The sequence below is a fragment of the Coturnix japonica genome, chromosome 17, assembly GCF_001577835.2.
Source record: "Coturnix japonica isolate 7356 chromosome 17, Coturnix japonica 2.1, whole genome shotgun sequence".
In the NCBI taxonomy this organism is placed as follows: domain Eukaryota; kingdom Metazoa; phylum Chordata; class Aves; order Galliformes; family Phasianidae; genus Coturnix; species Coturnix japonica.
This window is the reverse complement of record NC_029532.1, coordinates 7,579,253-7,606,417: the sequence shown is the minus strand read 5'-3', so window position 1 is coordinate 7,606,417 and position 27,165 is coordinate 7,579,253. Positions and strand designations below refer to the sequence as shown.

At 37.1% G+C, this 27,165-nt stretch overlaps 1 protein-coding gene across 10 annotated transcripts in view; it reads left to right on the top strand.

Moving 5' to 3' along the window:
- Positions 1-27,165, top strand: part of DENND1A (DENN domain containing 1A) — a 191,700-nt gene that overhangs the window by 69,081 nt on the left and 95,454 nt on the right. For 9 of the 10 annotated variants that reach the window (XM_032448086.1, XM_032448083.1, XM_032448081.1 and 6 more), the window contains 4 exons: positions 15,310-15,379; positions 16,534-16,614; positions 18,770-18,823; positions 24,886-24,996. In XM_032448086.1, coding sequence (XP_032303977.1) covers positions 15,310-15,379; positions 16,534-16,614; positions 18,770-18,823; positions 24,886-24,996 — 316 coding nt within the window. The remainder of the gene's footprint in view (positions 1-15,309; positions 15,380-16,533; positions 16,615-18,769; positions 18,824-24,885; positions 24,997-27,165) is intronic. The other variant, XM_032448085.1, reaches the window with a different exon arrangement.

Below are 27,165 nucleotides of genomic sequence, written 5' to 3'. Positions count from 1 at the left end.
ACTGCATCACCTAAACTTGATTGGAATTGACAGCTTCCTGGCTCAGGCTTGCCAACTGGCAGGGCACTGATGCATAGGGGACAAACAGCTTTAAGGGCCCATATACCACTGTTTGTGTATGTGCCTCCAAAATGTAACACACTTCTGTTGTGATACCTTCTAATCTAAAGAAAAAATATCCCAAATCCATTACACTTCTTCTATTTTCATATCTTTTGATTATCTTGGGGAAAGAAATTGAAAGAACAAACAAACATATATTTATAAATATATACATATATATTTAATTATGACAGAATTGTCCCGTTGTCTTCTAGAATTTTCTCTCTGCACTGACCAGACCAACAGAAATTTATGTTTGAGGGAAAAAAAAAAAAAAAAAAGTAAGAAAAGACACTTGGATTTTTATAATTCTGACTGTGCTTTATGTTTTCATTTTTCTTTTTTGTACTTAAAAAATCTGATTAGCTCCCTATAAAATGTTGAGTTTACAAGTTCTCTGCCCTATCTACTTGCTTATTTACAAATCTTTCCACTTTGGTGGATTTTGTGCATCCTGAGGTGATTTCATGGTGTGATTCTTCATGTGGTCTTCTGTGTGACTCCTCGCTTGGCTTCAATTATATTTTTGAAGCAGAATGTACCTTCATCTAATATGTTGCTATTATTCTCATCATTAGGCATAGATAGGTACAAAAAGGATGCAGGAGGGAGAATACAAATTTTGTATAAATACAAATTGTAAGTCGAATAGAAGTATGCAAAAAGCATTATCTTTGTGAAGCAGATAGCTGGTAAACTGGGATTAGAAGTACTTAATTGATTTACAAGACTTTATGCTTCTTCTCTTCTGCAGGGTAAAATCATGTTGGTTCAATACTCTTTGAACAACCCACAATGTGTAACCGCCCAAATATTACAGTTTTGGTTGAAGTATTTCGTAAAGGCTTGATTTTATGAAAGGGCAACTTCATGAGGCTGATTGTCTCTTAGAATAGCTTTCATGGAGTTTCTTTTTGTTTTTTAAGGAAAAAAAAGATAAAAATGTGAATCAACCTAATTTCTTGCAAGGACAGGGCTGCATAAACCATTAATAGTTGTTTTCTAGGGATGACAAAGTGGGGTAGAGAAAGAAATCGTAAAGTGCTTCCCCCTTGCATACCTCCTTTTCTACTGAAGGTATCAGACCCTGCTCCCTCTCCCCAGTATGCACCATCTTTGAATTCTTGTTCTGTTGCCACAGATTTGTAATCTAGTTACGTTTTCTTGGGCATTGGTTTCAAAAGTGTACATTGCTGTCACTTGTTTTCCTGTTTTTCTTCTTGTCACCACTGTATGTATAGAGTACTCAGCCTGTATTTTGAATTAATTGGAAAATGGGGAAGGGAGTTTGCATGGTGAGCAACATGGCACCGGGACTGCCAGGATCAGTTCTATTTCCAGAAGTCTTGTGACTGTATTTAATTTAGTGTAGTTTTTGTTTAGTTTAGTGTATTTTGACCCATGTTAAACTTTTTAAGGGGAAAAGTCACAGTCCTCAGCAATCACAATACTATCTGTCTACTGAAGAAGTACTGTGCAACTGCAGAAATGAGTTGTTAACTGTTTAGAGCCAGAGGAAGTATTTATTTTGTTCATTTCAAAGCTGTAATTACAAAGCTCGGGCTGCAAGCAGTGACTATAGATATTTTTTAATTTTACTTAACCTCACTTCTTTCTCTCCCCTATTTTGTTGTTAAGATTTCTGTATGGACATAGAAAAAACTGTTTCTCTATCACTATATAAATAAGAAAAAAAAAAAGGCCAGTCTCATAAGGATTGAGTATAGTTATATATTAAAGAAAATGATAATACAGAAAATCAATGTTATGCTTCCATATCTGTCTGTACAATACTTCTAAGCCTTCCAAAAACATGTTTGGTAATGGCTGGAAATGATACAAAACACTTTTTGGACAGTCTATTTGGTCTTTGTTCTGTATCGACCCTGGAATCCCTGTACTTCTTAAAATGCTTCAGAGATGAAAGCAAATAGCAAACTGATTCTATTACACATTGGCAGAGGCCACAAAAAGTACATGTATAAGTCATGAGAAATTGGATCCCTCTGATTCAACAGTACAAGAAAATTGTACTTAATAAAAATGTTGTTATTGAGCCTCTGTCTGCCTTCTTCATGGTTTTTTTTTATTTTATCTTTTTCTTTTTCTTTTTTAAATTCCCTTTTAGCTGTGAATTCAACACATCCATTAATGTGAGGGTTGAAGATTCTTTCTCAGTTTCTTCGCATGGACCTTATAGAGAAAAAGGCGAGCAAGACTAGCTCAAGTCCCACCTTTCTTCACAGAAATTACAGGCTAGAACTGTAGGAAAACAGTTAGACTTCCTCTTCTGTGTTTGAGAGGAAATTGATCTAAAGTGGCTTAAAAAATGTGAGAATTCCATGAATGTGGTGTGCAGGGTTGCAAAGGGTCTCCAGTTGTTGCAGGCATTTTGCTTTAACTTGACGTGTTTATAAAACAGTTTACATCTTAAAAGTTCAGGGTTTTTACCCCCACTGATTTGCTTAAGCAAACAGTGGCTTTTATTTTCAGTTACTTGTCAGAATATGTACGGAAATGTGATGAACCTAGTAGAAAGAGAGCTTGACATCAATTAAATTCAGCTATCTGCTTTGTGTTTCTTTTCTGATATGGTTTTCAGTACAGTTTTCTAAACTTCCTGTATTTTTTTCTCATTTTCCTTACCAATCTTAGAGGATAGAGATGAGCTATTTTAAAATATAGCAAGAAAGGAGGAAAAACATTTGTCATTATATCTGCTTATTTGTTTTTGTTTTCAACCCTGCTGTATCACAGACTGTTTCTCAGGTCTGAATGGCAGCCCTCATGGTTGCCTTAATATTTTTTCTTATTCTGGTATCTTTAAAAACCTTCTGGAAGTGTTTCTAGAATTATTTTAACTTTCAAAAATGGTGATACTTGCAATGCTGAACAAACTGCGCTTACTAAAATAGTCTTAAACAAGGAAAAGCATTTAATAATTCTTTTTTTTTTTTTTTCTGTCCCATTGCTAAAAATCTTCAACAGGAGTTTATAATAGCTCTTCCTGGTCCTCTTACTGTTGTTATTCTTAATACTTACTCAAAATTAATATCATGGGGGTGTGTATTTCACAGGAATGTGCCAGCTTCTATGTGCGTGTATATAAATATTTTTGTATATAGGCATTTCCTAAAGAGCGGTGTCACAAACTAAGGGAAGATTTAGAGAACCCTGTTGATTCTACATGTGGATTGCATTTTCTTTTTTATTAATGTGTGAAGTGTGTGCAGTATTGCCTCTTATTTATTTTCCTTGAATTTGCAAGCAGCGTCACAATAATAGCTGTAGAAATGCATTCTGTTGTTCTGAGTTTTAAGACCACTGTTGAAAGGAGTTGATTCAACTGAAGTCTTAAATAATAATTTCTTATTTTCAGCTAGATGTACTTGGTAAATAACAAGTCAAGAGGGAATTTATAAAGTGTCACTCAGTGAAAAGCTTTTGAGTTTTCGTTATGGTGTCAGTAGATCTGTTAAAAGCTTTGCTGGCTGAGCTTGAAATTTTAAAGTACGGTTGAATTGGTTTAAATATTATTGTTGAAACTTAAATAGAGTAGAACCCTGCTAAACTGCACAGACAAAAATGGCAAACTCCTTCTATGTCGTGCCAGAAATGGACAGGCCTGCATTAAGGTCTTGTGTTTGTAGGTTTCATTGTTCTAAGCATACCGCAATGTGTTAAATTCAGTTTTTGTAGTTCTTCATAGTGACAAAATAAGTCCACCTGAAAATGTACTTTTTTCTTCCAGGTATTTTGGCTTGTTTTGTTTTAATTTTTGTCTGCACTTCAGTATTATTGATTTTTGCTGAGTCCTCTGGTAGTAATGGCAAGTTGTGTGATGCTGTTGTATGTGATACTAATGACAGTATGAAAAAGACTGAAGAAAATGGAATTCTGCAAGTGCTGAAGTCTGGATTTTTCTGTAATGACAAATGTTCTGAATGAATTTGAGGTCTCTCTAGGAAAAGGAAGGACACTGGTATATTTCTTTTCAATGAATTGAGAGATCCATTATTTCCATTTCTGGCTTCTCTTCTGCCTTGCCATGCACATGCTCGCTCCTCTGTTTCATTCAGTGGTGGCACGTGCCTTATGGTTGAAATAGAGATGTGAAGGCCTTATGCAGATGCATGATGCATGTGACTGGATGATGATGGTGTTTGAAAAAGGAGTTTCCCTCACTGCTAACAGCTCTGAATTGTATCCATCAAGTTAGCAGTTCGATCTTTATCGCAAGATTATTATTATTATTATTATTATTATTTTTAACATTGAATACTATGAAGTGTGAATGCCAACCAGTCTGCTTCCTTGATACCTGCACACCCCTGTTCTTTCTAGAGAGCCGTATGTGATGTGCTTCAACAGGGGCAGATAATGAAAGAAGGAACATCTGGAATAAAATGTTGAATGCCTGAGACAGTTGGTTAGTATTAGGCAAATATCTTTTGTCTTTTCTTTTTCTTCACTGAACATCCTAGATAAGCCAGTCCTGCTGATTGATAACTGAATATATGAGCTGAACAAAAGGAGTGCCTTGGGAAATACGTATCTTAGAAATAAGCATTAAGAGTAAATTTTCCAATCATTGAACTTAATTACCTTCTTGTAAATAAGAGGTTGCAAAGAATATTAATAAGAACACACTATTTGGCTACTGTTCAGTCATTCTTTATTGTTCTTAATGTTTGTTGGAGGAAAAAATGTTCTTCATTATATATGTGTATATATGCATAATTATTGTAGTTGAAAGCTTAGATGTTGTGTATTAACACTGTTGTTTATTTCTGTCTTGATTTGGTAATAAGCCTAAGCTGTGTATTCGCATTTATTTTGTAGGGGGATAAATTTATACCACTTTTGAAGTTAGTAGCAGCCAGAAAGTACAGGGAGTTGTTTACAAAAGAGTCCCATCGATTCTCCTTTTCTGTGGAAGCATTCAAGCAGCAAGACCTGCACAGTCTGTTTGGCACAGTAGCTGCTCTCAGCTGGCCCTGTGCCCTCCTGCTGTTAGTCAGGGCAAAGGATGTGCCAGATCTCAGATTGTAACGGAGCAGAGCCTGCTTGCAAATCTGCTTGTAGTTAGCCTGGGGCCTTTTGGCAGCAGACTACAGCCGAATGATTTAGTTGCAATCCGTTTTCCTTAATATTTTCCATCTGGCCAACAATAGCCTATAAAGGCAGACGCAAAACAGAGTTTGAATTATGAGGAGCGTAATAGTAAAATGCTTCCAAATCTTACTCTAGAACCTGCACCAGTGGATCACTGCTGTTACTTTGCCAAAGGAAGTTTGTTCCGAAGTGCTATTGCAAAAAAGTTGTTGACAGAAAAGCATAGCAGTTCTCAAGTTCAAAACTGTAGAACAGAGAAATGTGCATTTTGCTTGAACCCTTAATGTTCCACTGCCTGTGCCTTCTGTTGATCCTGAGCAGGAAGTGAAGTGCTCCCAGCATGGGCTTCCTTGTGTTGCCCCGGCATGTGGCTCCTGGTTTGCGCTGTGGGAGCAGGGATCATGGAGATGGGGAGGGCATGGAAAGGGCCTCAACTGTGGAATTGCTGTAAGGCATGCGGCAGCAGGTTGGGGGAGTTGCCATCCTACAATGTTATAAAAGAGGTAATGTGTCGGAAGCTCTCAAATCTACAGGAATGGATTAATGCCTTCCAGAATGAGCTATTTCCATGTGTGTGCTTTTTGTCAGCTCTTCCAGTTCTGCTCAGAACAGGAATCTTATCTGTGACTACAGTTATATTAAACATACATAGTGCTGTTTGCTTTATTATTATTATTATTATCATTATTATTATTATGTTTGTTTGTTTTTGAAAGTTTATAACCTCTAAGAAAATCTGTGAACTTGCTTGTACTTGTACAGCTTCACAAGTGCGGCAGTCCTGGCACTCCCGCTTGCCAGTTTATCACTTTCATGATGGCATGGGTGGTGCTGTAAAGTACTCATCTGTTTCTCCAGAGGTGGCAACAAGTCATGCACAGACTCTCACAGACCTTGCTCGCAGTATTTACAGGAGTTTTAGGAATGGATTAAGCTGGGACAAGATTCCAGAAGTTAATTCACTTTCTGACTATACGCTGGAGACCAGGCAAATCCTTCTCTGGAGGTGCATGTTTCACTTCATTGTTTATAATGGGATCTTCTTTAGGTGGCTGTTTAAAAGTGTTATCAGTTGTCTCACCTGTGGGGCCAGAATACAAGCAATCTGTGCTGTATATTTAAACACTTAAAAATAAAATAACTATTCCACATAATAATATAGTATGACCGCTCTTTCCAAACCTGGAGTTCTTAACAGTACACTGTTTGTTCTCTTTTTAATAGCAATGTCCACATGCTAACTCCAAAAACTATAATGAGATGTGCAGGGACAAGGGAAAGGTATAATTGTGTTGCCCTAGATTGAGTTTACCATAGATTTGAATTACTCTGTGTATTTCCTGAAGCTATATAAATTAATGCGGTGCTCTTATCTGAGAGTTGCTCCTCTGCAACAAGTCCTTTGTTCTTGTTTCATCTCAGTCTGCTGCCTGCTGCTTTTAATCATAGCAGTAGTAAAATTAAGGATCTGAATTCATGGATGTTGCACTCAGAGAAGCGCAGTCAGAGGCCCCAGTATGTTTGCTGAGGAGCACCGCTATAATATAGTTAAGCATTTCTGTTTTGTTTAGTGAAGGAAAAAGCAAAATGAGGGGCAGGAGGAATATGTGCAGAAGGGAGAGATGAATCCTCAAAATGGTTTTAGGAAAAAGCTAGAAGTAAGGATGGACGGGTAAAAGATGATTCATACACTCGTTGAAGAAGAAAGTTAGACCCCTTAAAATTTTATCTGTCATTTAAAATTATTCCACATGTGATATTGTTCCATCCTCCATACTTAACTTAAGGTAAATGTTGCCAAAATAAATAAATCTTTGAAAACAAGGCTACAAAACAAGTGAACAATCCTCCTCTTCCCGCTACATCACCAATCCAAGGGAACTGTCTTTTAGTGTATTCAAAGAGTGATGAAGGTGTGTCAAAAGAAGTTGTTTTGAAGATTTTACCAAAGCTTTCAACTTGATGGCAAGTCGGCACACTTCTGTGAAATATCAGTGATAAGAATCACAACAAAGAATGTCAGGTGCTAATAATATTAATGTATTACTACCAGTGGAATTAGATAAAGCTGCGAGTCTAGGGAGTCTAGTCCAGCTAGTTCACTGGTCTTACCTACTGACCAGAAACCAATTTTACTTAATTAGGGCTTCATGTCACACCTCCTTTACTTGCTGAACAACTGTAACAGAAGTAATTAAATCACGTCACTTTTTATTACCTTTGGCCCTGGCTGACTGGTTTGAAAACTTACATTTTAGTGCTTATACAAAAAGAATTAGCACATCACCCTTGGGAAAACCTAGGTCCTTGGCGTCAAAAAAGTAGGAAGTATTTAAGTATAAGATGAATAAGTCTTCTGCAAGTGGAGCATTTCTTTGTTGCTGTCAGAAAGTGAAGAGAATGCATCTTAGGAGTGAAACCATCCTGTACTTGGCAAGTTCCTCCTTCAAAAATCAAGGTCTGGCAGGACCCCTCAGGTTATGTGGTAGTAACTGGAGAAGCAGGGGCTGTTCTGAGAGGTAAAACTGCTGGCAAAAGCTGCATGAGTTGATTTTCGCATGTTCTTGTTTGTGTTTTCTTTTCAATAGAAACCATGGTTCATTTACACTGAAATAATAGGTGGAAAGACTTTACGTGGCTTTGTAGAATCAGTATTATCTGGACTGTGAGTGTATGTGAAATAGAAACCTTAAGTTACAACTGCAGATGTTTATCATCGTCCTTGATAAAGGGACAGATCTTCCTTCACACCTACACAATTTCTGTGCTATTTTCCTAGCCCTAATTCACCTCAGTGTGCTTTAAATTCATTTATGTTGGTGCTGCAGCCTGAGTGTTTGGAGAATAAAGTGATAGTGAGTGATCTCCTACTTAATGATTTGTTTAAACTGATTGCAGGATGACTCATAAATAAAAACTGGGCACTTCAGCCAGCTAAAGGGCCAGAGTCTTTTCTGTTAATTTGTGTCACATTTATGGGATGCCTGATGATCAGGGTCATCCATGGTATTTCTGCAAGCAGAGAGTCGAGCACTACTACATGTAATGTGCTTATTTGCCCAATAGCTAAATGAGTCTAAATGCTCATTGGGATTCCTGAAACAGATTTGGCACTGTAGACATAGACAGCCTGCAATCACATCAGGCTCTGACTTGGTTTTTGCAAACTGATGTGTTTGTAACACAAGATGCTTGCTGTAAGGGAGCAGCAGTGTGATGTAGCATTGGGCATTTTACTCACAGGGAGCACTCCTGATTTATAATAAAAAGTTCATAATTCTACTGAAATTTTAGATCAAATTCAGTACTAGAGTACATCTTTGGCATCTTTAATGAAAAGGAGCTGTTTTCTGGTCAAGGAAGAAAGGTTAATTTGTGCCGGGATAAAAAGGGTGTTTAGGATCTGCTGTTTCAACCTGTGATAGACTTAACACTACTCTTTGATCCCCAAATGAAATGTGATGGATTTCAACTGATGCCAGATGTCTCAAACCTAGTGGGATCTCTGACTGTCTGCCACATCTAGAGTTCTCTCTTCCAGCACTTTCATGTGTACTTTTAAACGTGGTTTGAGAAGAGGTTCCTTGACAAGTTAAGCCTTTGGAATCCTTTCTCTGTATTGTCACTTCAGCGGTGATCTTTAGGTTCTCATGCTTTCTAACACATCCTGCCTTTTTAAAATCAAGCCCTATGTGCCCAGTCTTTTTTTTTTTTTTTGTCTGAGGAGCAGACTGCAGGTAATGTCTGTAACTTTGCTCAGCTTAAGTCTATTCTCTGCCCTCTCCTTGTTAACCTTGGCCAAAGCAAACATTGTTCAATGCTTTGCTGTTGGCACTGAGTGGAATGTAATTGTTGGTGACTTTTTAATTCCAAGACTATCTAGTTGCACTTGATAAATCTCACACATTATCTGTCAAACACTTCACTATATCCATCTTCTCACCACATTTGCTTTATGGGATGTTGGTTGCCTGTAGCTTTTAATGGGGGTGTAATGTCTTAATTGTCAGTATTTGCCTTGTAGGTGCAAACAAAATTGTTTTCTTTATGCACCTTTATTTTGTGTTGCTACATTAGAACCTTGCTTTTGAACTTGCATTCTCAGAATTAAGCTGAAAAACAACAAAACACCACTACAAAACCAACAGAGATTTACTCTGCCTTCTAAAAAGGGACGAGAGACCTTTTGTTGTGATAGGGAGTTTGAGGCTTGCTATTTCATTTTACATCCACTAACAAACTTCTTTTATTTATTTTTAAGTGAGGGCTCTTGATGCCAAATCTGAGACTGGAGCCCTACCTGGTCAGACATGCTTAGATTAGCTGGGTACAGTAAAATCTGCAGCTTTCCACTCCATAAAAGTGATGAGAGACTTGTGTAGTAGTGCTGCTCTGTTGTAAAGCTGATCAAATGGCACAGTTCTTTTCTTCTGTCTTGAGCCTGTGCCCCAGGCTTTAGAGATGTATGCACTCTCCAAAATCCACTTACAGTTTTACATTTCATTTCACCAGACCCTGGGTTCTGTCTTTTAAAGGAAATCCTTTCTCTTTTCTGCATGTGGACTGACTGGAGAAATCTCACTTGGCAAGGTTTCCCAATGCTGTGAATAACTTGTATGTTAGAAGTTAAAATCTTTGATTATTTTTTTTTAAGGGGAGTGACCCACCAGAGTGAAAACAGAAAGTTCCTGACAGCAGAACAGAGCTCAAAGATTATTCTGATGTAAACTGAACAGAAATTATCCTGTCATAAAATTCAGTAAATTTGCTTAAATTTTGCATTGATTGGTAAATCACATGAGAAAGGAATCCAAGGACATTCACTTTGCGTTTGACTGCTGTCAGCACACCAGAAAATAGAATGTCAAAAATCAGGTTGAGGAATTTGGTATATTAATTAGCAAACACTCATAAATCATTTTGAAAAGCACCCCTTGCTGTTAGGATTACCAGTGGTCGCACTGGAATACTGCATGTTCTACTGCTGAAATTCTCAATGTTTGCAAATTCCTTAATGCTCCACAGGAGTCATTTCTGCATTCAGTTTTCACAGTGCTCTCATACATGTTGGTATCTTGAATTGCTTCCTCCTCTGCTGTTGTCTTACAGTTAACACCAGAAAAGATTTACCTTTTTAAGTTGACTTCACTGTCTGACAGTAATTCCTGGTTCCACACGTTGGCCACTTTGTCATCCTCTCCTTGCACTTGACCTTGGATGTGCATGTTATTCATGAGGTAGCTGAGCTGATTTAAGTGGTACACACTGTACTCTCTGATTCCTCTTCATTGTAATGAGCACTCAAAAAATATCCAAAGAAGCAATAATGGTGAAATTTTCACATTTCAAAGAAAGCATATTTGCTATCAAAACCTGTGTTCGTTAGGAATGCTTTGTAACTGAATCAAACAGCTTTATTTATTTATTTATTTTTCCTGAGGAAATGCTGTTTTACTTGATAAAGAAACCAACTGCATGCATGTGTAGACAACCTTCTTGGAGATTTTTCCTTTGCTATTCCTAGAGATTCTGTGTTTTTTTATTTATTTGTTGACCAATTATGTTCAATTAAATTAGCTACATCTTTACATGTAGGCATCTGTTACACGGCAGCTATGTATATATATATGACCTTCTGGTTTGAGCATTCACTGGGAAGCAGTCGTTGGGTACTGATAGCACTGGAGCATCTGCACAGCTTGAAGCCCCACAGCATCCTATCAGGGTGCCCTGCGTGTTACATAAGTTCAAAGCTCTTATGAAGGATATTTCTTCAGTCTCTTAAATATTTTCTGAGGAGTAAGTTTACTTTCATTTAATATCCCAAACTGGGGAACTGCATGGCAGGAAGGAGTACAAGAGCAGTACAGTGAAGCCCGCAGTGTTTTCTCATGTAACTTTTGCCATAAGTTGAGCAATATGTGTTGTTGTACATTTTGAAATTTTATTTCCAGGGTTACCTATGTGAAACAGACCAGGAGAGGGTTTGGGCAAATCAGGCAACTCTTTTTAATGTGCTCTTGAGGCCTTTCCTACTTGTTCATATCAAATACTACCTGTGGAAGCAAGGTGTTAGTTTCTATTAATGTTCTGCTTCTTATTAATGTTCTGATTCAACTGGAAGTAGTGTTTCTTTATAGTTAAGAAAAAATATAAGATTACAAGCAATGTTAGTGATTTTTGTTTGTTTTTTAAGCTTTTGTACTAAGTGTATAACATTAGTAGGAAGAAGATCCTAGATGTGTAGTTTTCCACATTATTTCATTGCTGTTGGCAATCATAAAACTTCCCACTATGGAAGGAAGTTCTGCTCAGACCCCCCAACTTTGTGCTGTACAGACTCTATCTGCATGCGTGTGCTTGCACACTGTTCACGTGCACATGCACAACCCAGGGCAGCTCCTCCTTTGTTCCAGGGAGGAGGGCTCTGCGTTCTGCTCTTCTGGCCGCTGCCCTTTCTGGAGGTCAGAAATGTGACCTCACATGTGCTGCTGTTGTAGCTCTTTCCTTTAAGATGTTAAAATGCACAGATTGATATGTTGAAAAATTCAAAGCTCAGTTGACTGCAGCACAGCATTTTCATCTGTGCAGCAGCTCATGCTGGGTGATGACATTTTCTGTTCCGCGTAACTCGTGTGGTGCGGGCCACGCTCTGCCCCTGCGCACAGCTGCCATGCGGGGCCGCTGCCCTCTGCCTCCCTGTGCCAGCGGGTCTGCAGGGCATGAGGGGCTCTGCTGCTTCCTGCAGCCCTCAGAGCCCCTTTCCAGCAGCGCCAGCCAGCCTCACAGCTGCTGTGGTTTGTTACTGTGCTCATTTGTTTGTTTTTGTACGTAAGAAATCAAGATCTTTCCCGATGTCTCAAGCAGTCGTTGGTTTTGCACCAGTATTATTTGAAATCTGCTTTTTGAAAACGTTCGTGTTTACAAGCTGCAGTGCAGCACTGTTGTCTTAACGTTTTGACTGTCCCTAATTGCTGTGACACATGTAACTAATGATGTTTTGTGCTTTCAAGGAGCGCACTAAAGAGGTGATGACATACGAGTTTCTGAATAAGGTACTGTGCGACTTGTGCAGTGGAGTTTGTGCAGACCTTATGTAGCATAATAAGCAGCTTTCCTGTGCCCATGTTTGTTTCCCGTCAGACTGGCCTGTCTCCAGCAGCGAGCTGCATCGCAGGAGGAGAGCAAAGCAGAGCACAGACCTCGCTGCCTGCTTGGGTCAGGCTGGAATTGGCTGTCGTGATTTGTGGCAAAGAAATACACACACTCTCACATTTGTGAGGAAATTAGAAACATAAAACTTATAAGTGAATTTCAGATTGCCCTTTTTTTGTTCACTCTGCAGCCACATTCTGCTTATGCTTCTTGGAGACTTTGAACTTCAAATTCTGTGAATAATCTCCCATCCGCCACCTTCTTCATGTTGTTTGAACAGCCGTGTGTGTGTGTGTGTGTGTGTGTGCACGTGTGTGCGCGTGCTCGCATGCTGTGGTGCTCTGGGCAATTTCACTGCAGAGCTCTTCCCTTCCTTTGTTTAACCTCTGACCTGTGAAAACAAGAGTTAATCAAAACTTCTAAGGTACCTAAGAGGAAGGGGAAGTGTTTGGTTACAAATTAAATATGAGCGAGTCATAAGCCATAAATCTTCAGCAGTGCTACCAGTTGTGCTACTTCAGCTGCATGTGGCAAAGAAGGACTCTGACTGAATTCCGCCCTGTCTGTATGGCAGGAGCTGCTCAGAGGCATAACCCACACCTTTCTTCTTTATGACAAATATCTAGAGAGAACTTCAGACAACTGCTTCTTGATCTGTGGTAGCAATGTAGTAGTCTGAATACCTGCAGGACCCTACAGGACCTTAAAAGTTTAAAATACGTTGAATTGAATCTAAAGCTGCTCGTGCACCTCTTTGGCCCTTAAAAAGTAGAAGGAACTCCCACAGATTCCAGCAGTGTAACTTCTTGTGGTGGTAATAAATTTGCCATACAATTCATTTGTAATAGATAGGGTAAATACACGGATATTATAGTCGAGTAAGATGGTAGAGCTTAAAGTGATTGATTATGTGATATATTCATTATGTCAAACTTGGCTGAAGTCGCTTTATGGAAGCTTTGCAGAGATTCATACGTGATTTCTTTTTGCATTTTTTATCCTATGTGTCATACGAACCCAAACTAAATATTTAGATCTTTAATAAATACATTGATTTCTTTCAAAACTACTTAGTGCTGGCTGTAATTCTCTTTATTAAGACATTATAAAAGTTTTTACCTGAAACAGCAGCTTTTGGGAGTTTTCCAGAGTGAGTGTCTTGTTATGGTTGTTGTTGTCTTGCACTTCTCTTGAGCACAAGCATAAATCCCTCTGTGTATTGTGTTGTGTTGAGGTCTGCTTCAGACACTGACTTATTTCCTGAGCAATTAAGCAGAACTTAAATGTGCCTTCCTGAAATAAGCTGTGGTTTTTATTCTGCTGGGGAGCTTTCTGTCTTCCTGGTGTTCTGTTTTTTTCATCTCCTGACTATCTTTGGTTGATAGCTTGCAAGGATTTGTTTCCTGGGTTCTTAATCTCTACTTAGCAGATAGGTTTTGAGAGGATTTCTTGTTACTCTTGTAATGGCTTTTAACTCTACTGAAGTTTATTTAACTAAACAGAAAAAAAGAAACCTATCTTCTGCCTAATCCTTCTTGAATGTTTACAATATATGCCAAACTTAAATGCTGTTTAAAGTGGTAATTGTCTGTCTTTCTGCTCTATTCTAATACATTGTTTGTAAAGATACTTAAAGCATATTTATTTAAACGATAATGCTGTCATATAGCATGAAAAGTTAAGTTTCTTATCAGCGCATTTTGATAAGCTACTTACATGTTACAGTAGCATTTTCAGTCTTCAAACAAATGATAATGATGGAGTGCCGTTCACTTTATCTGTCTCATATATAGCTTCTCACTTCATTTATTACTAAAAGCTGTACAGTTAGGAACCACAGGGCACTCAATTCTTTATAGATGTCAGGATGTAGTCATATTTTATAAAAACTTTAAATCTTGTCTAACTCTATCAAAATAGAATCCATTTGCTTCAGAAAGCATCTGTGATTAAAGGAAGAGTCAGTCTGTGCATCATGTCAACTTTCCTTCCCATTCACAGCAGCTGAGGGGAGCTAGAATAAAGAACTGTGCCATGAAGATGTGGTCCAAAATCAGACCAAAGCAAACTGGTGAAAAACAACATCTTAGTTGTCTTATTTTATTGAGTGGGGATGTAGAGGAAATGAAAAAGATGGGATGTTCTGGGTGTTGTGTCTTTGTTTAATTTAATGCTTTTGTAACCTGTTAGCAGATTTACTTCTGTTTGATGTAACTTAGCTGTGCTAAATGCAGTGATATAGGATGCGGAATAAGATTTAGTAGTTATGATGGTTTATTTAAAAAATCAAGATACTGGTTTTGTAGTGTAAATAAAATTAAAAAAAGGAGTTTGTTGTATTGCTATTCAAAACCAAAACAGCTGTTGATATTCAGTTTCCTGATGTTTAGCAGCTATTCTGATGACAGAAACTAGTTGTACTTTTTGGGTGATGATTACAATTTAAAATACTCCACCACATGTGAGCACAGATAAATCTATGTGCAGTTATTTGATGATCTGTGTAACAATGTGAATGTTTGGTACAGATGGGATGAGAAGAAATTCCTATGAACTTCTGGCATTGACTGCCTTTCTCTCAGTGTTCATTTACAGCCAGTACTCAGTTTTAAGCTAGGTGCCCTGAGTGGCTGGAAACTCTGGGAGGGAGTTATTATTGAAGCTCAGTTGCCAATGGAAGGAGATGCTTCAGCCTTCCAGCAGTGCTGTCCTTCACATGAAGTCCTTCAGCAAAGGTCCAATGTGACTTTCCTAACAGATGTTTGTAAAGTGTGTCCAGTGAAGACTATTGTTGAGGATACAAGTATATATAGCCAGCAATCTTGGATTTATTAACTGAAGTTTAACAAGTTAAATGTATGCTTTTTCTTCCTTTTTTTTTTTTTTTTTGTTTTTTTTTGTTTGTTTTGTTTTGTTTTTGTGTGTGTTTTTTTTTAGTTACCTACCATGGTTTGAAGTCTTTTATAAGCTGCTCAATGTCTTGGCAGATTATTCAGCAAAAGGACAGGTATTATTCTAAAGTACTAACCCTTCTCTTCCCTGCCCCAATATCAAATGTGGGAGAGAGACTGAAAAGGAAACTGATTTAAAAGATGCTCGTATCAGACATGGTCATGTGAATTTACGAATCTCTGCTGTGCAATTATAGCAAGTGTGTGTTGAGCTTGGCTGAAAGTTTGTCAGTGACCAATGAAAAGTAAATCAACTTTTAGATTATTTGGGGGGAAAGAATACATTTAAGAATGTGACTGTGGATCCTCCTCAAGTTAATGGTTTCCCTGCAGTCACTTGCACTGCACAGACTCTTTGATGACCTGAGGTGTATTCACCACATCTGTGCAATTCCCAGATCATGGTGCTTCATGCACCTTGGGCAGATCAGTGTCTTATCAAACCTTACTTGTCATGTAAAGTAAGCGAAGAACTAAGCTTACTGATGGAAAATGCTGACCCACGTAGTATAATCTGGCCTAGCTCTTTTAGATTCTTGTTTTGTTTTTAAAGCAAAACAACATTAAAACAAAACAAACAAACCAACAAAAAGTTTTGAGATAATGTAAGAATATGAATTAAACTATTAAAATTTGATTCTAGTTTTATACAAGATAGCTCATGATACAGAGAAATCATGATTGCAATATCTAGCCTAGTTCCACATATTAAAATGTTGCAAGTAAAACCTCAGGTTGCTGCTTTGATTTATTTTGCAGTCATTAGTTTCCATTTGTCAGAAATACTGATGTTTGTTGTATGGTCATGTAGGATTGTATCTTCACCTATGGGGGCTAAATGCTTTTTGTTTTAGCCCACGTTAACGAGTTGTTGTAAAGAACTTGAAGTGAAAACTGGCGTGCTTCAAGCTGAGTAACTCTGTAGTGATATTGGTGACTTAGGTTGCAGAAATACGTGCAAATGCATAAAAATATGGGAAAAAAATAATGTTAAAATGAAAATTATAAAATTATAAAATCAGACATCAGAGAAAACTACATTTATTACTGTTCACAGTCTGATGTATCGAGCCATTCTAACACCTACCTGTTCTCTAGCCCCTCCCACAGACATTACCCTTCTGTTTTCCAATTAGTTTGTTGTAGTAATGTGTACTTTGTTTTCCTTTGTTTTCTTGTTTTCTTCTTTTTATTTTTTTTCTTATTTCAGGATAACCAAAGGAGTGAGCTTCTGGAAACATTTCATAAACTTAGCATCCCTGAGCCAAAAACCCCTGTTCAGCTTGGATTGGTAAGTGACGAGTAAAATAAGATTTAAGCTGAGGTGTTTAATTTTAATTGCTTGCAATGTTAGAGAAATGTACAAAGCAGTTCTCCTTTTTGGAACTTAGCATGCAGATACTGTTTTCCTATGAGGACTCAGAGCTGTGAAATTTGCCTTTTCACATCTGGGGTCCTCTGTTTCCCTTTCGGTAACCTCACATGTCTTTGAAATGCTGTTCTTTCATTGGAGGAAGATTGTGTGTACTCCCCATGGAAATGTCTCACCATATCATTTGCGACCTGCTAGAGGTCACAGAGCAGCAACATGACATTTATTGTCCACACTTCTGCAGAGATCTTAGACCATGTGAATGTGCAAGGGGCAAGACTGGAAATCAGTCCCGTACCGTCATAACAGAGTTCTGATAGTTAGCTGTTAATTGTGTTTTCTAATTCCTTCTTCTCCTTTGGGAAAAAAACTCACAAATAAGGTTTTATTTCATATAAGTATTTTGTAAAAAACTTTATCAAAGACCACTGAAAGTATAGATGTGGGATTTTATTGAAGAGATTGTGAATAGAAGTTACTCTTGGGGTTGTCTGCATTCAAATTAATTTTTGTAGATCCACCTTGTGTACCAGGTTGTAGTGGAAGAATACTAAAGATGCATGTTGCTGCAGTTGCCAATTAGTTGTTTGGAGTTCACATGGAAAGTAGTGATGTGTGCAGCCAGTTTTCTTCTCCCACTCTCTTTGCTTTTAGTCCTTCTTCTAAAGTATTTTTTAGCAACAACCTTCTTACTGTCATCACTTCACTCTGTGATGTCCATCGACAGGTAACAATTGTTGGCCTTGCTTAGGTCACCAGCTGGCAGTAGAAATGCCCCAGTCCTTTTGGGGCTGGCTGTTTTATGAAAAGCATTTTTCTTTGATGGAAGGAAGAGCTGTCTTGAAAGCCAGTGATCATTTAGAATATTCAGTTGTTTCTTTTTTTTTCATACCAGTGGTTGCAAGGAATGCTGCTGTTCTTCCTTCCCTCAGACATTTCACGGGCAGCGAAGCAAGGAAATTTATCAAGAAGCAGCCGAAGGGCTGTTTGTTAGGGTATCTTTACGCATTTTATTTTGGCTGCTGCATGCCTGTTTTGGGATTGGAGTGAGGCTTTTATATGTGATACAGTTGCATCTTCTGCGGCTGTGTCCCTTCATTACATCTTTCTAGCTGAAGTAAAACAGTGATGTATCAAAAAGCAAAAGTTATGTTTATAAAAGTTCATTTTGTTCAGCAGAGCTGGTACACCCACTTGCTATTTCAGACTATTAAACTGAAATGTATGGGATGCATACAAGAAAACAGAGCCAACTATGGAACTGTGCCAAGGATATAAAACCCTATAAAGTTTCAGCAAATAATAAAAGTCCTAAGATTGTAAACATTGTGAATATAATGTAAATTGTATTAACATCAATTTACAAGAACCACTTAGTTGCATGCTTTCTTTTCCTTTCCCAGTGCTGTAACCAAGAATCATGCAAGTTGTGTGTTATCAGAATGGGAACTTGGAATAAAGCTGTTTTCTTGGAATGCAGTCAATTAAAAAAAATAAAAATTAAGACTATAATGGACTGTGAAACTGGGAGATCAGTTGTTGTTCAAATTCTATAAGGAAGATAAAAGTGGCTGAGAACTTCAGCCATAATTCTACAGATAGGCATAAAAACATAGGATGTATTTCTCATAAAGTTCCATAACTGTATTATTATCTTTAATGAAACTCACTAAAAAGTTAGAAAAGGACCTCCTTGCAACAAAAACTTGGTTGTTTCTTGGTTTGTTGTGCATATTGCAGTGGGCTATGGAAAACTAGTTTGAGTTACAGACTGCCTTGGATATTTCTTGGCAAATGTCATACATTGTGCAAGTCTGTGTGTGTCACTACCTCTGCAGAACAAAGCAGTGCAATCTCTCTCTTGGAGTATTTGATATACTTCCTATCTGATTACATTTGATGTTGCATTTGGGATCTAAGATTGCAGCTTTTGAAATGATAAACAAGCCATATTGGTAGTTGGTAACGAATGTTCTGTCCTTATTACTTGATTAAGCAACTGCTAATATGAAGCAACAAGTTTAGAATACTTTTGACAATATCAAAATAATCAGTATTTGCTCTTCTTTTACAGCACTCTTACTTTACTGTGCCTGACATCAGAGAGCTTCCTAGTATACCTGAAAATGTGAGTATCAGAGAGGACCATGCACTTTATTTTGCTGCTGATGGTAAAAAGAAATGCTAAATAGCTAGCATTACCTTTGTTTGGCCTACTAATATATTGCATTCTGTAAAATACTGCTGGTTGTTGAATTACAATTTAGGTGTTTAATTTATATGAAGTGGTGTGAGAGAGAAAAAATGGTGTTTCTCAGCATAAAGGTACAGGAGTAAAAGGCCTATTGAAGTACATCTACGTCATACCAGATTGAAGGTTTTAGTATTTGCCATCCTAATTAAGCAAAGGTACCAAATGACCGAGTAGCAAATTTACAGAACAATTATCTTAAGCTGTAAGTAGAGATCATTTCTCAAAAAATACAAAGCCATGTATTATTATCACTCTATTATTACAAGCTGTTACACTCAATAATTTCTCTGTCCTAATGAGTGAGAACATTTTTTCTTTTGCATCCAGATTCAAGTTTGTTCTCTCCGTGATGTTTCCATAGTTGTGTTGGCTTTCTTGATGTATCAGAAGCTGAAATTAAAAGCAAAATTTGGAATGTAATTATTAATATTTAGTATTTTTTTCTCTGTTAGAGAAAGAGCATGCTAATTTAAATAAATTTTAGTTAAAGAAAAGTTTTTGGAACAATACGCTTATTGTTTATTCAAGTGTCTCAAGGGTTTAATCTACATAGTGGAAGAGTTCAATGTTTCAAACATCTACATCGCTAGTATTCAGTAAGGATCTATTACCAGTTTGGCATTAACTTGGCTTGTTCTTCAAGATGCTGTCGGTATGTTCAGACACCATATATCCTTACTTAAAATGTCTGTATTAATTCAGAGAAATATCTAAGTTTGCAGAGTCTTGTGTTGCTTTGAAGCTATGTTTCTAACTGTTGTTGTGCAGAGTTGTCATTCTTTCATTTGTGATAACATTTCCCTTCTGTATCATATTTAGGCTGCAACATTGAAGGGTTTGTCATCCGTACTTGTGATTGCAAGTTGAAATTTATTGAAGTATTGATAGATAAATTGATATGGACAAGAAAGAAAAAGGAGATGTATCATGATCTATCATTCATACTTTCTGAAAGAATGATAGGAGACTGGGAAAGTACAATTGCTTTATTAGGTGGTTTGCTGAAATTATATACCTGGACTATTTAGGGCCACTTTTTTGAGACTTTTAAAACCTGAAAAAATTGTCTTGTATGCTTTTCAACATTGCTCAGATTTGTAACCAGATGATAGGCCTGTGGGAAGACAGTGCTAGCATTTGCTTCTCTTAGATATTCTTTAATATGCACCTGCTACATCTCGTAGCCAATTTTCTGTGTCTGAAATCTCAGTTTTCTTAACTCGAATTTTGAATTCTGCCTTAGCATCCATACACTTAAGTTTATGGCATGAAAAAAGGGGGGGGGAAAGGAAAGAGTGAAGAGAATGATTAGGGTATTCTTTCTCATTTGTGGATGATTTGGATAGCAGATTACACTTGGGGCTTTTTATGTCTGCTTAAAAATGTTGCTGGTAACTTTTCTGTATCATAGGCTTTCCATACAGACATATATCCCTCTCAGTAAATTCAGTAGATACACTTTTTGCTCTGAAGTGCTTTATTTTTACAGAAATATGGATACATTAACAGTAATTCAAGAATCAGTTCCTGAATTTAAAATGGCTATCAATCTGGTGTATTTCCTGTCCTGATCCAGACATGGTTGGTTATTTGTTTATAGGAGTAATATTTCATGTTAATCTCTTCTATGCTGATAATCTCAAACTTTAATAGTTTCTATTTGGTAAGCCCCAGATCTCCTGGAGAGCATGAAATGAAGTTCATTTTCATTTTACAGGCTGGTAAATCAAAAGCAGGAAGAAATGAGCAGTAAGAAATTAGTGACAGGATAAAATGTAGGTCTTCTGGCTTGGACTTGCTTTAACTGATGTAGAGCAGCTTAACACATGCACTACAGCTATACTTTCTGAAGCCTTTACTAAGTGTTTATGCTCTGTTCGTTATGTCTGCTGGTAGTGTTCGCTTTATATTCAGAGGTATGAGTCAGCTTCCTAAAACATTTGAGCAGGAGATGTGATGAATGCTCATGAATCAAAGGCAGTTATAAAAGCAGAGGCCTTGGGCCAGAAGGAGTTGGAAACCCTTTGAAAGCTGAATGTTCAGCCTTCACGGAAAGGAGTGCTGTGTGATGCTAAAAAGCATCCTCTTTGAATCATTGAGTGGTGCTGATGTGCCTCTGAGGGAATGTGGCTTTTGCTGCAGGTATCCTGTGCACTGATGTCACTGTGAAGGATGGACTCTGCACAGTGTCTGAGGTGAACCAGGGCACTTCTGGGAGTAGAGGTGGAAGAACATTTTGTTCATTAACACGTGTGTATGCATGTGTGCACATCCAAGTTTAAAAAGATAGGGCTTGTTTTATGAAAGAAAAATGTTAAAATTCAGATCCACTGGTCTGACTCTTGTTGCAGTTGACCATTTTATATTTAGTCTGTGTGTTTTTCTTTTCTCTAATAAGTATCATGTAATTCATTATAAGAATTTTATCTATCAGGTCAGCTTTCATGTAGGATTGCAGTGTATTTGGCAATAGTATTAGGATATTAAATGGGCATGAATCTCCATTCATCAGTTGGAGTGCTTTATTCAAAATCCTACATATCTTATCGATAATTACATTTTAAAAATCATATTAGCAAAAGCTTCTGTAGTACCAAACTTTAAAGTCATATGTAGTGATTAATGGAGTCCTGTACAGTCCTGATAGGAATGTTAACTTGTTGTATTATCTGTCTGTGTCACATCAGTGTGTTTGATGAACCACAAAGCATTTAGCACGGACACTTTATGGCCTGCTTTAACTTTTTCAAAAGGTTTTTTTTATATGCAAAGTTTGTAAATATGCTGTAACTTCAGAGAGAAATTGAATTAATTGCAGGAAATATAGCACAAGTGTTTAAATTTCCTAGTAATAACTGTTTAAAATAAAATGGAAATTCTTATTGCTACATCTCTTATCTCAGTGCCTATTTTTTATCTTGTCTTACTGTACATCTTTTGCTGTCTGTTTTCTTATTTTTCTTCACTTCTTAGTTCTATACTTACACTCTGTTCTGGAGTGTATTGTCTGTGTTATTCTGGTCTCTGGAATAGCTGCATGGCATTGTAAAAGTATGTTAACTGCATAACAGGTGACCTAACTCATGATAGACTTTGAGTTTGTGATATTACAAAGAAAATAAACTTATTTGGAAGATGAGGGATTTCCAGTAGGAGGATTGAAAAGGAAACTTGGCTCTTCTATTGATCTGTCCAAATAAACATTTACAGAAGTCCTGGAAATGCATTTCAGCAGCAGTGTAAACTGCTGAAGTATAAAACATGTTTTTAATATGCTTGAGCTTTGCTCTTTCTTTGCAGAGGAGAGAGCTCTTTGTTTTTCTGCTTCTAGTGAAAAGTTCTTCATTAGGTGACAGAGAAAGAAAGGACTATTCTTGATCTCAAGAGTCGGTGTGCACGTCCATTTACTGGTACTAAATAGAAAATGATCAAAAAGATGATTGTTGTTCGAATGAACTTACAAAGGGACATAGTGGAATTTTATTGCCATTCCTACTGAATTCTGAGGAGTGGGGATACCAGATCCTGTATTCTGTTGTGAAAATCCCACTCTTATTTCTTCTTAGAAAGGTTTAAATCCTAGGAAACAAAGTACGCAACAATTATACCGCAAATTGGAACGCTTTCATTTGTATTTATTTAACTCATTCATGGTTTTGTCACTTACGAGACATGTCTTTCAAAATACATGTGTAAGTCCCAATTTCATCTTCAAAGATGACAGCTTTCTTATAAATACAACTTAGAGCTAACACGTGAATTTCTCTAGTATCAATACATTACCATGCAGCCCACATGCTTTGCAGGTGCTGTTGGCAAATTTCTGAGCACAGATAAGACTAAAGCCTTGTAAATCTTTCCATCTGAAAGTACGTTTCTGTGTCAAAGCCACTAATACACTGCAGTAAACATCAAAGTATAATTACAGACCCATTCTCTGTGTCTGTTTTCACTCTCACTAGTCAATACTTTTGCCTTACAAATATATACATGCATGTTCATATCTACCTACGTCTTCAGGCAGGATGTAGGGATTAAGATTTCCTTTTGCCGTGCCCTTCATTTGGGTGGCTTCTTAAGAAGTTCAGTGCTGCTTGAGAACTCTTTTAATTCACACTATTTGCGGTAATTGTGTCGTCATGCGTTGTGTTTTGGTGTCGTGGAAAGATGGGTGAGAGGCGGAAGAAGAAATGCAGAGAAGACAGCTTATGTTTAGACAAAAATATCATGCTAATCAGCACAGATGGGATGAGAAATACAGAAAAAGTACATGATAGTTTAATAGGTTTTTGGCAAAATGTGTTGGCTGGTTGTTTTTTTCGGTTGTTTTTTTTTTGTTTGTTTTTTTTTTTCCTTTTGACTGTACCTGTCTGCTGCAACAGCTCTTCTATAACAAGACCTGAATGACTGTTTTATGTTAACATGTTTGAAGCTAACTCTAATGAGCTTAGTTTTTACCAATGTAGATGTGGGTACAAAAATCTTCCAAATACAAGGCTTAATTTTTCTTTGGTTCTTTGTGTTTGGATGGCAAGCTGTGGAACATATTTCTGCACAGTATGAAGCGTCTTGGCAGACTTCTCAGGCCAAGTATTGGTGGGTTTAGAGTTATCTTTGGATCTGTCAAAAGTGCTAATGGGCTTTGTTGAGCTTCTTTAAGTTTCTAAATCATATTTGCTTTTTGCTTTTCTGTGCTTTTTTATTTAAGGATGATTAAGATTGCACTTGAATTCATGACTAATCCAATTTTGCTCTCACATGTGCTTTGTGAACAAGTCTGCCTTTACTGTGTAGCGACCCTTTCATACCCAGAAGAAGCAAATAGGAAACTAATTACCTAGATCAGCATTTTTGAGTGTGTTAACATTTCCACTACTGCAGCTTTTTAAATTTCTCTGATTTAAGAAAATACCCTCTGTAAACAAAGAAATTCTTTTTTCTTCTAGTTGACCTCACAGTATACAGCAAAAGCTTTTATTCTGGGGGAACATAACACACTTCGATGATGTTACCTACCTGATAGCTTTCTAAACTTGTTGGTAAAAAGTCTTAGGATTGCATCTGAAGTTTGCATTCCACTGCTTATTCGAATAATCTTAATTCCTTAGTAAATAATACAATGTTCATACCACTGCAGCATATGCACAGAGCTGCTACATTGATAATGATGTCTGGGTGCAGTTCCTGGCTGATGGGATATTCTGTGGATGAAATTTGCTTTTTTCTGTTGGATTTTTTTCTTGTGTTTTAGTTTTTTAAACCACTGTTGCTCAAGTGATGTATACGTCTGTTTTCAGAAGCTTTACCTCCTCGTGTCTTGGTCTTCCTATCTATGCTTTAGAGGCAGTTTGCAAATGAACTATGTTTACAATATTCTTGTGCTGCAGTTATTTTTGTTCTACTGTATAAATATATCAATCAGACAGGTACATTTGGTTTTTCAGCCGTCAAGAGTACAGAGAGATCAGATGACTTGTATAACTGTTCATAACTTGTGCTAAATACCCATGTGAATTTCCAGTGATAAGAATTACTTTGGTATAAGCTGGAGTTAACCTTTCTTTCCTTAAAAAAACTAGAATTTGTCTCAGTAAAAGTATCATGTTAGAACATTATTTTTGTGCTTCATCAGGCAGCATTTTTTGTAGAAGTGACAGAATGTATTTTCTTTCTCTGAGAATTATCTTGTATTTTAGAATTGTGTATGAAGTATCCTCAATTTTATTAACCCGTGACCTATCTCCCCAGAAGTCAGGGGAAAGCTACTGCTAATTAAAAGCTGGTCTGACACAAGGTGACCTACTGTGTGTATCCATGCACTCTATGTAGCATAACAAGAGGATGGAATCTGTTGTGGGGTTTTTTGTTGTTGTTTTTAAATGGAAGACTTTGTTTTGTAATATCATGAATCAAAATTATTTTATCTCTCTTCCTAGAGAAATCTGACAGAGTATTTTGTAGCAGTTGATGTCAACAACATGCTGCATCTCTATGCCAGTATGCTGTATGAACGCCGCATCCTCATTTGTTGTAGTAAGCTCAGCACTGTAAGTAAACTGCAGAATAATTTATTTCATTCTCACTACTGTTTTTTCAAATAACAGTCATACGCGGGCAATAAACTGAAACATCTAGAATGTGAAAAACAACATTTAAAAGTCCCTGCTGAAAACACAGTTTTGAAAGTTGTTCTTCCTGCACATGAGGATATCCAGAAACTTGTGAAAAATTCTTTTCTTGTTGAAGGACCCAGTAAGCAGAGATGAAACACTGCTTTTACATTTAAGTGTAACTACGTTCATTATTTTCTATATAATTTTGTTGATTGGCATGGAGTTTTTCTGGAGTCCTAGAAAAAGAAGTGTACGTTGATGTGCCACTAAAAAGAAGTGCCACTAGCCATTCAGATTACTTGGGTTTATTTACTAAAGAAATATATATATATATGCATATATGTTTTAATACACAAAAGCAGTAAGCACATGAATGTATGTGGCCTGCAAAAAGGGACTGGAGATGCTGAGGAGTCTCTGTGCTTGGTGATATTTTAAACCCAACTGACTACTGACCTGAGCAAAGACCTGCAGTTGGTGATATTTTGAACTGGGCAGATAGGGTCAGTCTGATGATCTCCAGGGCCCCTTCCAGCCTTAGCCATGCAACCTAAACTCAGTTAGGTGGTTCTAAATGATGACTTTACTCAACTTCTTTTCCCCTCTAACATTCAAATGAAAAAGTTTCTTGATGCATGCTTTGTTGGGCTTTTTGGTGAGTAAAGATTCTAATGTTCATGCTGCAAAGTCTACTTTTCATAATTTATTTGACAGAAAAGAAGACAGATAAATGATACCGCTATATATGTTTTCTAGTAACCTTCTCTGGATGGACCCAAGAATTGGACTAAAATAAGACAATCCACTTCTTTTTCCTCTTTTTTTTTTCTTTTCTTTTTTTTTCCCCCAATTTTGTTTTAAAAGGTTTAGTCTTAATGTTGTTTAGGCTCCATCAAGGATCTGAGAGATAAAAGGTACTGAACACTCTGGAGTGCTCTCTTCTGAAAATGACTGCACATCAAAACCAAGCATGAGCTTGATTTAGTTCAAAGTTTTGTGTTAGGCATTTGAAGGTTTTTCAGTCAATAATATTGTGATTTTTCTTTCTAAAAGGAAATGTTAAGTTTTCATTTTGTTTGCTCTGTAAATGGATATTGATTGTTTTCCTTTATGAATGGGAAGCATAAGATGGTTTTAATAAATGCTGCTCTCTAGTGCTATGGCCTAAGTACTCAAATGATCCTTTCTAAAATACAGTCCTCCATGTCCATTTGGTTGGGTGTTACCTACCCTGTTACTGTTGACCATGACCTACTTTTTTGATTGAGGTTAAAACTGTTTCTTGGAATTGTAAATAATATGTGAAAGGCAGAAGCTATAGGATGTAAGATACAAGGCAGAAAAAGGAAAGAGTAGATTACAGTAGTTATTCTCATGTTCCTTGGGAAGGTAGGTAAAACTCAGAGAGTTAGAGTAAACTCTGGAAACTATGAATAATTATTAAATGTTTACAATCTATCCTACATGTAACTGATAGGATTTGAGTGTTACATAGCTCAGTATCATAATGAACTTGTAAAATCTTAATTTTACATCTGCTAAGCATTTTAGGTCCTCTCTACTAAAGTAAACTAAATAAAAATTAAAGAGATGATTATTTTATAAAACTAAGGAATGAAGAGAGTAGGGAATTAACAGAGAGGGGGAAAGAATAACTATCCAAAGCATTTCAAAATGTGTGGTTGGTTGGTTTAATCTCTCTCTCTTTGTGACAGAGCCTGGAAAGAAGAATTACTTACCTGTCACTTTGCCTTCCTTAATGAGCCATTTCACAAGTAGGGTTGTGTTTTCTATCCTATCTTCTGCTTTTCCTTTTCCTTTTGCCTCTGTCCAAGATAAAAGCATGTCTCGGTCTTTGGTAGGGAAGGGTATTCATACTGCGCATTCTTATCTTACAACTTTATATATAACTGCTCCAAGATTGGAGTGACAGTGTAAGACAGGTTTGAAGTGTTGGGCCGGAGCCAGTGATTCCTTGCCTGCACGCTCTGCTCTGCATGTTCCAGCAGTAGGAACAAGCTGCATTATTTTATTTCAAACTGTGCTCAGCGGAAGCCAAGACCTTGTAACTGGAAACGTACCAAACTGAGAATTCTCAAAGCA